Raw genomic sequence first — 17,682 nt, 5'->3', positions numbered from 1 at the left:
TGTCTTCTTAGAGGCGTCGGGGGACTCTATCACACCATGCCTTGCTTTAGATCTGCACGTATTCTTGCCTCGGGGTTGGCATGCTTTGCTTCTTATTTGGCACGTTCTACCTCTCGCTCGGCGCGCCTTGCCTCTATTTTGGCAGGTTCTAACTAACGTCACTTTTCCGCCTTGTTATCCCACTCTTTCTGAACACGGTCTATGTCTTCTGCACTCACCTTTAGACCTTGTTCCTTGTTGAGCTTTCGCTCGCGAATGTCTCGCAGTATCTTTAACCAGTTGATCTCCTCAACCCCCGACAATAACGTGACTGGGCCGCACAAGGAAAACATTTTGGCGCAGGCTCACCAAATAAATGTCAGCAACTTATCTCGGGAGCTCTAGTGAAGAATGAATTTGAGAGAGAGACGCGAAACGTGATGCGTGGTAAGGTAAACACACTTTACCCCCCAAAAATGGACAAGAACAACATACAGTGTTTGTGTTAAACAACACTCAATAACGCTCACAAGCTAAGTGAACGGGGTGTCGCATTATCCTTTCAGGACAAGGTCGCCTTCGGAAGTCTCGTGAGCTGGTGGTTACTCGCTTAATTTTAGCCTGTTCAAATTTTCGGCATTCTGATATGATGGAGTCGACAGTGGGGCAGTTTTTACACATTAGTATGTTGAAAGCATCATCAGCGATGTCTTTCAACACGTTGCTGATCTTGTCCGCCTCCGTCATGTCAGTTTTCCGGCGTAGTGCCAGTACTTCTTCGATGTACGCGACGTACGACTGTCGATGATTGAACACGTGACGATAGTTCGTGCATGGCTGCCATTTTACGTTCAACTGACCAACCGAACAAGTCGCGAAGCTTCTGCTTGCACACGTCCCAGCTGGTTCATTCTTCTTCATGCGTCTCATATCAGGCGTGTGCCCTACACCGTAAGTAGAAAAGAATATTTGCCAGCATAAGCGTCTCATCCCACCAGTAGTCCTTGCTGACGCACTCAAATGATACATCCGATTCTTCGACGTCCATGCTGTCTCTGCCAAAAACCGTGCCAGGGTCGAGAAGATTTGGGAAATCACAGGTGACGGAGCCGGCGCGGACTGTGAGGCCTGAGTGCCAGTTTCAGGCATCACTACTGGACAAAGGCGGCGCCCGCTGCGGAGTTCCGCAGCGGGGTTGTGTGATGACCCTGCACTTTCCACCAAAAAGATGTTACGGGGAACATTTATTCGCTGACAGTGGGTCCTGCTAACGCCGTACAAAGCGCACAGCACTTCAGGACAACTGAGAAGCTCGGGAGTTCCACCCACAACAAACACTGTCATCTTCCTCCTTTTGAGCGTCATTTGAGTGGTTGTGCCAGAGTGACAGTTCCACACACGTATTAGTATCTTAACACACGTACGAAGGCTCACACTGTAACGTGCTTAAGCGTGGCATATCATACTTTGGAACTGTGTCTGGCTTTTACCCACGAGAGTTGTGATGCGGGTTTGTTGATAATTACTGAAGATGGCTTTTACCACTGAAACAGACCTCCGCCTAGTGAAAATTGTCGTCGTTATAGACTCCGGCAAGATCTGTCCCGGTGGGTACAAGTATGACCACTGCTGCTGCATAAATCCCGTCACCGAGTCAACTCCAAACGCTCGCGTCTGACATTCCTTCCCAAAATCTGACAGAGTGCCAACGCCTTGACAAACACCGACACACGTTTTTTCGCATGCAGACATTATTCATTGTAAAAGTGCACTGGAACAATAATGTTATAGCAGCTCCACTTAGTTTATAAATTTTGTCAGCGCGAAGTGATGAAAAAAGGGTGAGTAAGCTGTTGCACAAACATTTTTGAGGAAAAAATTAAACGCACCCTCCCCCTCAAACCCCTGGCTATGCCACATATCTATACGCATTCGAACACGCGCGCGGTCACGCGTACGTATAGCATGCGTGTATGTTCATGCGTGTATGCAGGATGTCCGTACAGTCGCAACTTTCGTAGTGTGCATGTAAATTACCTGCTTTGAATAGCATCTACTGCCAACACGAAGAAGCGAGTGTTCGGATTCGCACGACCCCATTCATTAGTAACCTAATAACATAGATCGGCGAATGAAAGGAGCACGATAAAACGTACGATTTGCCTTATCTGAAGATACACTGGCCCAAGCATACCTCTGTTCCATAATAGAGTGAACGATGCGTAATTAGCTTATGACTGGACAAGGAAACTCAATGGGATACATGTGACAAGCAGCACGAGTCGCAGCGTATAGTTACCTCAAAAATTGTTAAGACCTCCTCTGTAGCAGCACAAAACTACTAGCCCCTTCGGGAGAGGCCCGCTCCACATCAGAAGCTGTCTTCAATCTCGGGCTCGCTGACTGGTTGTTCAGCTTGAAGTAAATGTGGTGTGATTCGCCGAATAGGCTCGACGTGCAATGAATAGGCTCGACGAGTACAAATTGTCTCCGTGCGTGCAAGCCGAATAGGCTTGCACGCACGGAGACACAATTTGTGCTCTTTGGCTGGTAAGATCGTTCATACCGATATATCACGTGGTCCACGTCCAGCACCATTTCGCCTTCGACGAAGCACCTTGACGCGAAGCCACAATCAAGAAACGTCAAAACAGCGCAAAGTGAAACCACAGTGAAAGTGACGTGTCGACCCCGTTAGGCGCAACCATCTTTGTTTTTTTACTAGTGTTGCCAGCACACGATGTGGTTTCTCGAGTGGCAAACCTAACAGGATACAACGCTGGTGTATCGACGCCGCTTGGCCTGATGTGCGACTGATAGCGGTGCTGTCACAGCGGGCATTCACGTGTTTTCTAGTCCCGGCGCTGTATAGCATCCATCATAGTGGTGGAACTCCACAAAGAAACAGCTCAATTAGTTATCTTCTGTGTTCTGGCTAGCGAGACTATTCAAAGAACTACGGGCGTAAACTTTGAGTGCTCCTGTTAAAAGCACAGCGCTTTGTTACCAAAAACTGCTGCCGCTGGTCTCCGAGGCGAGTGCTATGCAATGGCTAAGTACAGCTCTATGCCTCTGCACGATTACCCACCCATGAAGTAGGCGTTAACGTTCACAACTATCTTAACGACCCGAAGCTGAGGTCGATAGTGGCGATCAGAATAAGAAAGCGGTCCACGCATCCACCATGTACAGCAAGCACTTCGCTGAAAGTGACTTCTGCTATATCCATCATACAACTTCATAAATGCACAAGAATGGTGATGTGGGCTTGTTGGTGAAATATTTGAAAGAAATTTATGTAGCGCGAGGCTTCATAAATGCATTCGAAAACACTCGTTGCTGTGATCACTTTACCATAGCGAGACTCTTCATCCTACAAAGTTCCTGTTTGAAGCAAAATATCCACGTACACGAGCAGTGGCTTCTGCAGCACAGCGTAGTCCCAGTTGTGACGTCAGAGCGCCATTACATGATCTAGAGGCCAATAGCGGCAAAACACTCATTTACGTTGTGTATTCTCTTATGTGTCTCAAGATACGTTTCTCAACTACACATCTCAAGAAGTCAAGAGATACGATTCACCTTCTCTTTATACCGATTCCTGAAACCGAGGGGTCAATCATTTTTTTTTCATAACTGTGAAAGAAAATAGCTGTGTGTTGTTTACAAAAATGCCAGTGTATGTCCGAACTGCCACTGCGTCATCTCTCTGTAGGTTCGGCTTCTAAGGCGTATCTGCAATAAAAAAAAAACCTTGCCATAGTCTTTCACTTTTTTTTCATGCGGTGCTCAGTGCGCACCGCTTGCAGTGGCGGAAGGCCAGGTGCAAGTTCTGCGCGTGGTGGTTCTGCTATTGCTGCATCTCCAGCATAAACTGTTTTTATGTACTTCGTTTTTTACTACTTCGTTACGTATATTTTCGTTATTTTCAATTTCTTACGTTCTGTCAAAACAAAACATAAAATGGCTATTCTGCACACAGAAACATACAACATGCTCATGAACACTACAATAAAAAGGCATTTTTTACTCTGAAACGTTATCTTTGAGCTTCAAATAGAAATTATGATACAAGGACAATCTTCGTAGAGACGAATAACGTATACTGTAACAGCCTTCATTATGAAGCGACGCTAAGCATGCTAGCGCACACAGCCCCTCAACGTACGCTGAGATACATTGCCGTCTGAAAAACAAATAATATCAGGCCGTCGGTATTTGGCTATAAATTTCAGAAATTTTGACAAGAGTGGGAGAGAACAAGCTTAGCACTTTAACTTGCGGTGTACAACCTTTTTTATTATCATTTGAAAGCATTTCTTATAATTTGTTGTCCTTTTTGAAGGGACGATAAGTTATAGCGCCTGGTAGACAGAGAAAGAAAGAGTCATTGTGAAAAAGAAGAGATTAAAAGGTTCCTATGATCTACTACCCACTGCGGCGGCGTGGTTCAGCGCATTTAGGGATGAAGACGGGGAGGCAAAGAACATACAAATGGTAAGAAATTCTACATGTAAGGAGACACTAGCATGGTCAAATTGAAGCTCATAATCAAAGACTGCTTACCCATACTGGTGCTCACTGGAAACATATATAGTGCGCGAATGTCGCGCTTGCCAGGAAGATCTAGATGCACGTCTCAGATTTATTTATGCACAGTGCAATGTCTATTGAAACACAACAAGAATAGGCAGAGCGGTGTCATTCATAGCTCATACATGTGTTGTTAGATTGATCAGAAAGCTTTTTAACACGACCTTCTCAACATTACGTGCTCTTATAAGTGAGCCATTATATGCCTGACGAGGCGAAAACTCACCCGGCCATCTTGGAAGTCCAATGACCGCTGGACGTGGGCCAGGTGGAGGTGCTGGACGTCGTGATTTCGGTGCTGGTGGAACACCAGCATGAATATATTTTTTCAGATACAAGGTTTTCAACAAGAAACTACTATCGCAAGCAGCATGGCAAGCATGTAGCTGATTAGCAAACACTGCTTACATGTACTAGTGGTTTCTCGAAACACACATTGGGCGCGAGGATGTCCCTTGCCAGATAAATTCACCGGCAGGTCACACATTTATTTAGGCACAGTCCAATACTCATTGAAACAGAACAAGACTCTGCATAGATGGGTCATGCATAGCTGATACCTCTGTTGTTAGGTTGGTCATGGAGTTCACGACCTTCTCAACTTCGCATGTTCTTCAATGTGAACAAGTAGACATCTGGCGAGCTTAAAAATTTACCCAGCACTCTCGGACCCCTCCTCCCCCCATGGCAGCTGGAGGTAGGACTGGTAGAGGTGCCAGACGTGGTGTTGCTGGCGCTCGTGAAAAACCTCTATGAAATTGATTTATCAGATAAATTGTCACACGTGCTGAACACAAAGCTTCCAACACAAAACGCAAGAAAGATAGCTCATCAGCAGAGACTGCTTACAAGTAATAATGGTTACTTTCAACACATATTCGGCACGAGATTGCACTTGTCAGAAACTTAGCTGCAGGTTACACACTTATTTTTAAACAGTGCAAAGCGTATTCAAACGGGACAAGAATATGAATAGCTGTGTTGGCGTAGCTCACACCTGTGCCGTTAGATGGATGATCAAGCTTTTTACACAAGAACTTCGCAACTTTGCCTGTTCTTCTATGTTGGCAAGCAGACATTTGACGACCTGCAAAAACTCACCCGGTGGTTTTGGGCCCCCCATGACAGCAAGAGGTGGGCCAGGTGTAGGTGATGGGCGTGGTGGTCCCGGTACTTGAGCAACACCTGTTTGACAATGATTTATGTCAAATATAAAGTTTTCCACATGAAACTGCTAATAGAAAAAGAGCGTGCCATGGGAAGGAGGTGTCTGATCAACAAACACTGCTTAGAAATAATATTGGTTACTCTAAACACATATTGGGCGTGACAGTGTAGCCTGCCAGGAAGATCTTGCTGCAGGTCACAGATCTATTGGTTCGTGGTGCAATTTTTAGCGAAGCAGGACAATAGTATGCGTAGCTGTATCATGAATAGCCTATATCTGTAAGTCATGTATGATGATGACGCTTTTTACCAGCACCTTTGCAACGTTTCAAGTTCTTCTAGTGAGCAAGTAGATAACCAGCGAGCCAGAAAACTCACCCTGCAGTCTTCCGCCCCCCATGGCAGCTGGAGGTGGACCAAGCTGAAAAGCTCGACGCGGTAGTCCCGGTGCTAGTGGAATACCTGCATGACAATTATTTGTCTGATACATTGTCACAAGTGTTGAACACGAAACTATTATTGCAAAAGGCGTAGTAATATGTCAAGAATTTATATAATCAGCAAAACTGATAAAAAGACTAGGGCTTGGTCGAAACACATACTTGGCATGGGAGTTTCATTTTCCAGGAAGATTTCGCAGTAGGTTACAAATTTAGTGTGCACAGTGCAAGATTCATTTAAAAAGACAAGATTATGCAAAGTTGTATCTTGCATAGCTCATACCTGTTTAGTCAGATTGATCAGAAAGCAGTTCTACACGACACTCTCAACTTCGCAGGTTGTTCTATTAGGCAAGTTTATATCTTATAAGCCGAAAAAGTCACCCGGAACTCTTGGGCCTTCCATGACATCAGTAAGTGGGCCAGGTGGAAGTGCTGGACGTGGTATTGCCGGTGGTGGTTGAACACCTGCGTAACAAAGATTAAGGCTAGTATAAGGTGTTGAACACCAAGTTGCTAATGCAAAAGGAAACGTGGCATAGCAAAAAGGCAGCTCAACAAAGACTGCATTCAAATACTAGTGGTTGTCCGGAAAACCTATTGGCCATGAGAGTGTCGCTTGCCAAAAAGATTTAGCTGAAGGTCACACATTCATTTATGCACAGCGCGAAGCATACTGAACCAGGACACCATGATGAATAGCGGTGTCAAGCACAATTATTTATGCACAGTGAAGTCTTTATTAGACCAGGACAAAAATATTAATACCCGCCTCAGGCATAGCTCACACCAGTGTTGTTAAGTAGATGATGAAAGTTTTTAACATGACCTTCTCAACACTGCGTGCTACGTAGGTGAAAAAGGAGACATCTTAAGACCCGGAAAAACTCGCCCGGTGGTGTTAGGCGCCCCATGACAGCAGGAAGTGGGCCAGGTGGAGGTGCTAGACGTGGTGGTTTTGGGTCTTGTGCAACACCTTGACCACAATGATTTGTCAGGTGTAAGGTTTTCAATACAAAACTGCTTCTCTAAAAGGAAATTAGCAAGGAAAAAAGATATATCATTAACAAAGACTGCTTAGAAATATTAGTGGTTACTCAGAACACATATTGGGCGGGACGGAGTCGTTTGCCAAGAGGATTTAGCCACAGGCCACATATTTATTTGTGCACAGTTTAATGTTGATGAAAGGCGCCCCCCTTCACAGAAGGAGGTGGAACAAGTTGAGGTGCTTGAGGTGGTAGTCCCGGTACCGGTACGAAAGCTGGACGACATTGATTTGTCATATATATTGTCACAGCTGCTGAATACGAAACTACTATTGTGAAAAGTGAAGTACCTTGGCAAGAAGGTAGCCAACGAGCAAAACTGCTATATGCACTAATTGTTGTTCGAAACACCTATTGATTATGATTGTGTCGCTTGCCAGGAAGATTTAACTGCCGGTCACACAGCTATTTGGGCAATGTGCAATCGTTATTGAAACAGTACAATTAGCTTTATCATGCATAGCTCATACCTGTTCTGTTAGATTGATCATGAAGCATTTTAACATGACACTCTGAACTGTGCATGTTCTTCTAATAAACATGCAGGCATATGAAGACCTGGAAAACTCACCCGGTGGTCTTAGGACCCCAATGATAGCTGGAGGTGGACCAAGTGAAGGGGCTTGAGATGGTAAATCCGGTGCTGGTGAAAGATCTGCATGACAATGATTCCTCAGATACATTGTCACAGGTGTTGAGCACGAAACTACTATTACAAAAGGCGAAGTTTCATGAAAAGAAGGTAGCTAATCAGCAAAACTTATTACAAATACAAGTGGCTGCTCTAGACACCTATATATTATGAGAGTGTCACTTAACAGCCAAATTTAGTCGCAGGTCTTATTTATTTGGACACAGAACAACCTTTACTAAAACACGACAAGAGATGCATAGATGTATCATCCATAGCTCAGACCTATTTTATTATACTGATCATGAAGCACTTTGTCACGACACTCTCAACATTATATTTGCCCCTAATGAACAAGTACATGGGTTTCTTGAAGGGCCACTTGGTACATGATACCGAAGAGAATAGTGCAAAAAACAGGACGGAGAAAGATTGAACACATGACAAAAGCGCTGACGAACAACTGTGCATACGTTTATTACACCTAGAATTATATAGCTGAAAGAAGTAAAGAGGAACAAAAAATCATCACGTGCACAATTAGAGTGAAAGGCAAAAAGTAATCTGCCACGTGTAGAAATGTACAAGCGAGCTACTCAAAAATTCTATCTCTTTTTCTGGGAGGGCGAGTGAAGGCTCACCGACGCACATGTTTCTATTGGTCTTGATAGAAAAAGCCTCGTTAATTTCAAGCTCTGTTTTGTTACGATATCTCAAGAGTAGCTTGCATTCATAAAAGAGCGGGCCCAGCCGCACAAGGAGCAATGAGCTGCCGAGGTGCTACTTGTTGAAGTCCTGAGAATATTTGCGTGCTCGCTTAGGCGGTCGTTCAAACTGTGACTGGTGTGTCTAGACCACAGGACAATGGAATTTCGTACACTACGCTAATCACACAATCAGCGTGCTGCGTCCTGTGTTTCTTGCTGCACGCATGCTCCATGGGGTTGTCATCATTCACTTTCTTGCAAAGGCGGCCTAGCTTAGGATAAGCCGAGAAAACACGTCTTACGCCTGCCTTGCCAACAATCTTTTTGGGCTCACAGCGTGTACGTAAGAGATGACAGAAATGTTCTAGTTTCCTGTGCTGGGTGTGTCCGGTTGTCAAAATTCAAACGTTCACTCAGTAGAATTGTCGCTAACACACTGACTAATTCGGTCGGGTTGCCGGCGCGTTTCAATCGCTCGACCTGGGTGCCAAAAGTTCTTTCCACTTGGTGAGGGCAAGACCTCTTCAGAGCACTTTCTTCTGAGAACACAAGGCAACTACACGTTCCCCAAGCTTTGTGTGTGCCAAATTGAATGGGCGAAGATGTTTCCGTGGCCTCGGCGCATGGTCCCAGCAGGTGTGCAGTCCACCAACATGATGCATGAGGTCTTGATTGATTGAATGCTATGTTGGAGCCCCAGAAAATCATCCACAAATCTGAAGGCCTTTAGTACACTGTGGACTGAAAGGGTGTCCTGCAGCTGCCTGCCAAGCCAAGTCAGAAGTAAATCGCTCAAAACGGGGGCAAGACAAGGCTCTTGTCTCCTGTCTCCTCTCTGTAGGTTCTTGTCTTGCCCCCGTTTTGAGCGTTTTGCTTCTTGCTAGCCTCGACAGGCAGCCGCAAGACGCCCTTTGAAGCCACAGTGTACTAAATTTGAGATTGCTGTATGATTTCCTGGTACTTTTCAGGCTTGACAGTTCAATAGATGAAGAATCGCAGGAAATATTTGGCGTGTTTGCGGCCATTCTCCACACTTCAACATTAACCAATGTGCTCACCAGTGACGACTGCTAAAGATTTTTAGACCTGGTGCTGTATGTTGGTTGAATGCACGCTTGCTGGTACTATGCGCCGAGGCCTCAGAAGGGCCTTCCTTCGTTCAATTTGGCGCATCCGAAGTTTCGGAAACGCGGAGTTGCCTTAGGTGTTTACAGGAGGGCTCTAAAGAAGTCTTGTTCTCACCAAGTGCAAAGAACCTTTAGCGCCAAGGTCGACCCTGCTGACTACCCTCGCTGGCTACCCCACTAAAGGCGCTGGCTACCCGACTGAATTACTCAGTGCCTTGGCAAAATGTTTACTGAGCGAGCTTTCGAAAGAAGGCATCAGGACACGACGAACACAGGAAACAAAGAAAGCTTCTCTCATCCCTTATGTACGTGGTGTCAGCCATGCGCTCAAGAAGATTGTTGGCGAGGCAGGCGCAAGACTTGTTTTCTCCGCTCCTCGTAAGATAGGCCGCCTTTGCAAGAAAGTGAATGATGACAACTCCGAGAAGCATGGATGCATCAAGAAACACAGGACGCAGTATTTTGAGTGTGTGAGCGACGTGATGTACGACATTGAATTGTCCTGTGGTCTGTCCTATGCTGGACACACCGGTCGCTGTTTGAACGACCACCTGAGAAAGCGCGCAAAAAATCTCTGGACTTTAACAAGTAGCACCTCGGCAGCCCATTGCTCCTTGTGCGGCTGCGCCCTACTATTTTATGAATGCAAGCTACTCTCAAGTTATTGTAACAAGGCAGAGCGCGAAACTAAAGAGGCTTTTCCCATCAAGACCAAAGAGAACATATGCACCAGTGAGCCTTCCCTCGCCCTCCTTGAAGATGAGATAATGTTTTTGAGTATAACCCTTTCAGCGATATATTCCCAGTTGTAATAAACTTGTACACAGTTGTTCAGCAGCGCTTGTGTCATGCGTTCATTCTTTTTTATTCCAGTTTTTTTGCGCTGTTCTCCTCAGCAGCAAATAGATATCTGACTAGCCGAAAAAGTCACCCCGCAGTCTTGGGCTCCCCATGAAAGCGGGTGGTAGATCAAGGGAAGGTGCTAGACGTAGTGGTCCCGGTGCTGGTTGAACTACTGCATGACAAGAATTTTTCCGATACATTGTACCAGGTGTTCATCACAAAACTGCTAATTCAAAAGCAAAAGTACCGAGACAGGGAGGTTGCTAATATGCAATGACTGCTTACAACTACTAGTGGTTGTTCGGACCAGATATTGGCCATGAGAGTGTCCCTTGCCAGAAATACTTATTTGCCGGTCACACATTTATTTATGCACAGTTCAAAGTGCATTGAAACAGGACGAGATTATGACTAGCTGTGTCTGACATAGCTCATACCTGTGTTGTTGGATGATGAAACTTTTTAACATGACCTTCTCAACTTTGATTGTTCTTCTCGAAAAGCAGGCAAACCTCTTATGACCTAGAAAAACTCACCCGGCGGCCTTTGGCCTCGCATTAAAGAAAGAGGTGGCCCAGGGAAAGGTGCTGGACGTGGTGGTCCTGCTGCTGGTGCAACACCTGCAAAGAAATCATTTATGTCACATATAAGTTGTTCAACATGCAATTGCTCAGACAAAGGAGAGTAACATGGAAAGATGGTAGCTCATGCAGGAAAGATTGCTTACATATACTCGCGGTATGTGTAAGCAATCTGGACTTTGAAAAAAGCATTCGATGAAGCATCGCACATTCTTCTCATGCATAAAGTCTCGAACCTACACCTACACCCCAACACATTCAACTGGATAGGTGAATTTTCAACCGATCGCCTTCAATTTCTTTCCGCCAGCTCATCTTCCGCCTCTCTATTCCCTGTTTTATCTTGTGTGCCGTAAGGCTCCGTACTTGGACCGCTAGTCTTTCGTATATATAATAATGACCCTCCAGATAATGTATCATCAAATATAACCCTTTTTGTGGATGGCTGTGTTCAGTATCGTCGAATAACGAACTCCATAGACTCGTCCTCTCTCCAGCATGCTCTCCTAAAATTCCAAACACGATGCAGCCGATGGCACATGTCTCTCAACGTAAGTAAGGTTCTGTCACGTATCTTTTCATCGCCGCCGTAACTATGTCGCATCTTCGCACTCCCTCAACAACAACACCTTGACTCAATGCCAGACACTTGAATACCGAGGAGTACATATATCTAGCAATTTGTCCTTGACCCATCATATACTCCAACTAACCGATTCCAGCAATCGCTTGTTACGTTATCTACGCCATAACGTGCTATCAGCATGCCCTACAGTCGAAATGCTTGAATATAAAACGTTGTAACGATAAAAACTAAAATATGACTTTACTATCTATGACTACCACCAAGTTAACATAGCTAGTTCTCTTGAATTGTTCCAAAGCCATGCTGCGAGGTTTATTCTCTCTGATTACTCCTAGAAGACAAGTGTATCAACCCTCAAATTCTAGCTATGCATCCCCTCACTTTCTTCTTGCTGCTAGGCTGCTCACCTAATCTTATTTTTTTAGGTTATTTCATTCACTGCCTCCAGGAAACCAAGTTATTCCGGCACATCGTTCCTCTCGTCACTCTCACCAAAAAGCTGTGTATCAGCGACTTGCACACACGACCACCCATCAACATTCATTTTTTTCTGCACACTGCCGGAGAATGGAATGCCGTCATTACATATCGCCCTCATCACTGACATTGCTCAATTCAAAGCTTCCGTGGAAGACCATCTTTCAAGTCATAACATATAACCTGACCCTTCAGTTTTTTCTGCTCGCCAACCACTCATGTAAGGTCCCATGTGGGACCTTTTAAATATTATGAATTAATAATTGGTCATTCAAAACACATATTGGGTATGAGAGTGCCGTTTGCCAGCAAGGTTTATCTGCACGTTCACACATTTGGTTATGCAAGGTGCAATGTTACTTCAAAAGAGACAGGATTATGCATAACTGTGTAATTTTTAGATCATACTGGTGTTGTAAGATTGATCAGGAAGCTCTTTACCACCCAACGTTTTCTACATTTCCTGTTCTTACTCTTTTCACCACTGTGGCTCAGCACTACCAAAGCTGCAGTAGGAGCTGGAAAACAACAGGCTTGCGCAGCGAAACAAGGTTCCAGATTCAGTAAGCACCTTAAAAAACAGGGTAAGCTAAAATTGGTGTTTGTTCAGTGTGTGTTAGCCACATGGTTACGTGAAACAATTCTTATTCGCAATTATTTTCTACGCATCACATTGTTTGTGTCAGTTACTTTCGGTAACTGTGTTTTCAAATGAACATGGCAGCGACTGTACGCTTCGATCTAAGCTTGCTCTTGCTGCACTGTAAGCAAAAGCAAACCAACATGGAAGATTCTCCAGTAAATAAGCTCCCCGAACTCCCCTGCCCCAATTATTTACTTCCTGCTACGGAGTTAACTCAGCACGTGTTGTCGTAAAACACCCCCTGCTTATTGACAAAGTTTAGGAATGACTTGACCTTGTTAAACTCCCTACGAACTTTCAGGTCACGTGGTTACAAACTCCCTATGGGACATTTAACAATCCTTTTTGTTCGTCACGTGCATGCGTGTGTGTGTTTGTGTGTATGCATGGGCATCGTTCAACCATTGGTGTGAAACGCCAGCGTTTTGTGTGGCTGACCGTGTGGGCATCTGTCAACAGTAGTAGTAGTAGAAAACTTTATTATGTACATAATTCAGACAGGCTAGAACTCCAGTGCCCCGGTAAATATAGAGGGTGAAGAGCGAAGTCTGTCCGGCAGGGTGGTGCCCGTATTCCAGGGCCCCACTGGCACGAGCCATCCGTTCAGCTCTGTGGCTCAGTCACTGCTGATCCACCAGGGCTGGGCTAGACAGCAGCGCCTCCCATTCCTCCCATGTGCCATTGGAGTCATGTTCTTCATCGTGCTCTGTGCACTCCCTCGTTGTGTGAAAGAGTGTTGGGGTGGCTCCACACCACGGGCATATATCTCTGTACGCCGTGGGGTAGACCAGCTAAAGAGTGTGCAGAGTTATGTAAGTGTCAGTCTGTATTCTTCTTAGCGCGGTTGCCTCCGCAGCGCTGAGCTTGGTATGAGGACGTGGATACAGCTGCCTATTTCCTTTGTAGTACTTTAGAATCGTTGTGAAACAAGGGTCCAGGGGTGTAGGGCCATCAATTGCATTGTCTTGAGTGGCTCGGTGATTTGTGAAGCCTCGAGCCGCCTCGTCCGCGTGCAGGTTTGCGGTAACGCCCTTGTGCCCCGGTGCCCAAGTCACAGTCTGTAAGTATCTTACTGTGGGGTCTCATCCTGCCCCAACCAATATACGGAGCGCCTGTGCTCCAATTTTGCCCTTTAGATAGTTTCTGCAAGCTTTTTCGAATCTGTTATGATTGTTAATGGAGCGTTACGTGTCCGTCCCTCTTTTATTGTGAGTGCTATGGCAACCTCTTCTGCTTTTCTGCTTGTGTTGTCGAAGCCTGATCTATGGAAGCACAGGCAGTAATTTTCTATCTGTGGTCAATGACTAAACACACAGATATATTTGCATTGGTCTAATAAGGCGCGCCATCAGTGAAGCTGGCCGTGTTCAAAAATCTTGTCATTGTGTCAATGTAGTCAGCCCTTGCCTTCTCTCTCCCAGCATGCAGAGTAGGATCCATGTTGCTTGGTATTGGCAATATGGTGTACCATTCTCTAAGTTCGCTTGGTACTTCTTTAGTTTCTTGGTATTTTTGTAATACTGTATCACGTTCTAGTTTTGTTAGGACGGCTTTGCCCGTTGAAATCTGGATAAGGCGATTTTCTCACGCAAGTAGCTTGGCCTCGGGTAATTCTTCAATTGTGTTATGAAGACCAAGCGCCAGTAGCTTGTCGTTTAAAGTATTGCGCGGTAATTTTAGGGGTGTCTTGTAGGCCATTCTGATTATTTGGTTTGCTTTCTTTTCTCTTCCCTGTTCATAATTTGATACGGAAGCGAGTGTGTAATACGGCTCATGACGAGGCTTTTGAGCAATTTTAGTGTATCTTGTTCTCTCATGCCTTTACGATAGTTTGTTATTCGCGAGATTATGCGTGAGATCTGCTGTACAGATGTTTTGTGTTGAATAAGTGTATGCAGACATCTCCGATTAGCTTGAAGCCACATTCCTAGTATTCGTATGGTACATTTCTCCGGAATCATATTTCTGTAGATCTCGACTTCCAGCTTTTCATTCACGTTGATCCTCCGTGCTTTGGCCTTCGTGAAGCGAATGAGCTCTGACTTTCCGGCTGAGCACTGAAGACCCCGTATCGTTGCGTACTCTTCTATGGTGCTAGGTGCCTGTTGTAACTTATCTTCTTCCTCTGCTAGGCTGGCTGTGGTTACACATACCGTGATATCGTCTGCATATATCGCATGTTATAGACCGGCAATATCTTTGAGTTTTCCTGCAAGGCCTGTCAAGGTGACGTTGAAAAGTGTCGGTGAAACGACCACTCCTTGGGGTGTTCCTTTGTTTGGAGGCCGAATGATGGCGGATTCGTAATCTCCCAGCTTTATTGATGCAGTCCTGTGACTAAGAAAACTTTTGACGTAGTCGAACATTCGTTCTCCACAATTAGCTTTCTCCAGACATTCTAGTATTGCTTTGTGACTGGTGTTATCAAAGGCTCCCTTCATGTCAACTGCCATAACAACGTTTTCCCCAACCTTAGAGAGGTCCATTATTACTTGTTCTTTTAAAAGTAGAAGAAGAGCTTGCGTTGAAAGGTGTGGGCAAAAGCACAACATGGTTTCGGGCATGAGGGTGCTGTTCTCGAGATGGTTGAGGAGCCTGGTGTTCACCAGCTTTTCAAAGATTTTTCCTAAGCAGGACGTGAGCGGGATAGGTCTCATGTTCTCAATGGCAAGTTTTTTTCTTAGTTTAGGCACCATGGTCACAATCGTATGTTTCCATTCTGGTGAAACAGTTTCAGCGAGCCAATGTTTGTGTGTGTATTTTGTGAGGGCTTCAATGGCTTCGTCAATTAGGTTCCTGATCATACCAATAATGATTTTATCTGCACCCGCGGCTGGGTTCTTCTTGCTACTAACTATGGCTGCTCTTATCTCTGGGTCCGTAAAAGGCTTGTCTAAATCAGGTTGCCGTGATCCTTTATACCTTCCTTGATATGAAGGCGTCGCTCCGTCTTCCCCAAAGCATTTTTTATGCATGGCTTGAATGAGGACCTCTTTTGTACCAGGGTATAAAGCAGCAATCTTTCAACGGTTTTACTGTTTTCTCTCTTTGTCTTCGTGGGGTCTATTACGGCTTTCAGTATGTTCCATGTTTTGGCCGTACTGAGCGTTCCATTGAGTGAATCACAGAAATCGGCCAAATTAGTTGCAGCTAGTTGATTGCCGTATTCATCGGCGTGCTGGGTGATATCTTTGATTCTTTCTTTCAATTGATGGTTACAATTCTGTCTTTTCAGTCTTTTCGTAAGGCTTCTTCTTGCTTCCCAAAGCTGTAGCAGGTGTGAGTCGACCTCCGGGACATTGCTTGATTGCGTTATTTCTTTCTTGTACCTTTCTTTTTGACGCCTTATTTCATCACAGCAATCACTCAAGTTTGTTATATCTGAGGCAGTCAACCTTTGTTCCAGTGATTTTGTGAGCGCATGCCAATAAGTTATTTTTGCAGCGCCAATCTTTTTACGTATCTGATCTGTGTGTATAGTGGTGCATAATATTTAATGATCACTGCCTAGATTTTTTAGAGTGTTTTGCCATTCCACCCCTTGACAATTTTCGCACGTAGTTAGACCCGGAGTCGTGTCTCTGGAGTTACTGTTTCCTAGTCTTGTTGGCATTGCTGGATCCGTCAGGAAAGTCATACCTGTAATTTCTATTTGCTGGGCTATGCTTTTGCCTTTGGCATCCTGAGTGAGGTATCCCCAGCTTGGGTCTTTTATATCGAAGTACCCCACCACTATGTGCGTGTTCTGCTTCGCTAGTTTTGCTGCATCTTCGAATAGTTTGTCAAAAGTTGGTTTCCTTTGTTGAGGTGGGCTATAAATGTTGAGGATGAATATTCTTTTGTTTTTATTCTCTTTGCAGGCAACGAAATTATCAGAGCAGCAATTACTGATTGGTGCTTTGTGTGAACGTTTCAGCATATTTCGCACCGTTGAACCATGATGGATATCGGTCCAATTCCTCAACGAAACGCTGAGAATGCCGCGCTTCATAGAGCTGAGTTACAAAAAAAATTCAAAGAATAATTTAATGGTAATACAAGGAAGCTGTTACGATCGTCAGTAATTACTTCTCGAGTTTTATCGCCTAAGACTGTGAAGCGGTCTGAAGTAGGCTTCGCTCTACCACGACAGGAAAGCCGGCAGCCAGTGTGAGAGTTGTGCCGGCGACGCGCTCTCCTCAACTCCGTTGAAGGTGGCTTCTCGGAGTGTCACCGGTATTTCACCGGCTGCAACATCTAAGCGGTAGTAAGACCTCGTTATGCCATCGGTATTAAGCCGGTGCCGTAGAGAGCTTGCACTGTGCTCTGGCTGCCATGTCGATCTCTACGAGCTAACACCGACCACCGTTGAGGCAAGCAATGCGTTTCACAAAATATAAATGCTCCTACAACGAATAACAGTCTTCTGCGCCGTGCGACCACAGCTGTCAAAGAACTAACGCGAAGGCGAGCTCCGAAGGAGGTGGAGGCACACAAAAACCGCGTGCGGCATACATGCCCATGCAATGCATGCCAGCAACAGGAATTACGACTGCGAACCGTCTCCTTCGTTTAGGTCTATCGCTCCGTAGCTTAAACTGCGGGGATAGAGGATACCTATTTCTATGCAGGAGAAAAATAACGAGATGAAAACTGCACAGCAGCAAGCATTTCATGATCGCCAGCTGCCATTCATCGTATAACCGTGCCATACTCCTGAGTGAGGCCTATTCGTTGAACGCAGTAGCGGCGGTGTATCTCGGTTCATCGCTGGAGCTGCTGAACGTGCGTCTCAGTGAAGTGTTCATGCACGGCCGCTCCGGCTTTGTGTCCGATTCAGTGCATTTTATGGATTCACACGCAGTACTGCCAATACAAAT

At 45.2% G+C, this 17,682-nt stretch overlaps 1 protein-coding gene across 1 annotated transcript in view; it reads right to left on the bottom strand.

Annotated features, from left to right (window-relative positions):
• LOC119169946 (uncharacterized) overlaps nt 1-17,682 on the bottom strand; it is a 128,795-nt gene that overhangs the window by 64,554 nt on the left and 46,559 nt on the right. The window contains exons 18-23 of the mRNA XM_075882893.1: nt 11,073-11,156; nt 7,800-7,883; nt 6,564-6,647; nt 6,118-6,201; nt 5,674-5,757; nt 4,799-4,870 (exon numbers count right to left, since the gene is read on the bottom strand). Of these exons, the coding sequence (XP_075739008.1) occupies nt 4,799-4,870; nt 5,674-5,757; nt 6,118-6,201; nt 6,564-6,647; nt 7,800-7,883; nt 11,073-11,156 (492 nt within the window). The remainder of the gene's footprint in view (nt 1-4,798; nt 4,871-5,673; nt 5,758-6,117; nt 6,202-6,563; nt 6,648-7,799; nt 7,884-11,072; nt 11,157-17,682) is intronic.

This window comes from Rhipicephalus microplus, chromosome 2 (genome assembly GCF_043290135.1).
Source record: "Rhipicephalus microplus isolate Deutch F79 chromosome 2, USDA_Rmic, whole genome shotgun sequence".
Taxonomy (NCBI): Eukaryota; Metazoa; Arthropoda; class Arachnida; order Ixodida; family Ixodidae; genus Rhipicephalus; species Rhipicephalus microplus.
This window is presented reverse-complemented; position numbering and strand designations above follow the sequence as displayed.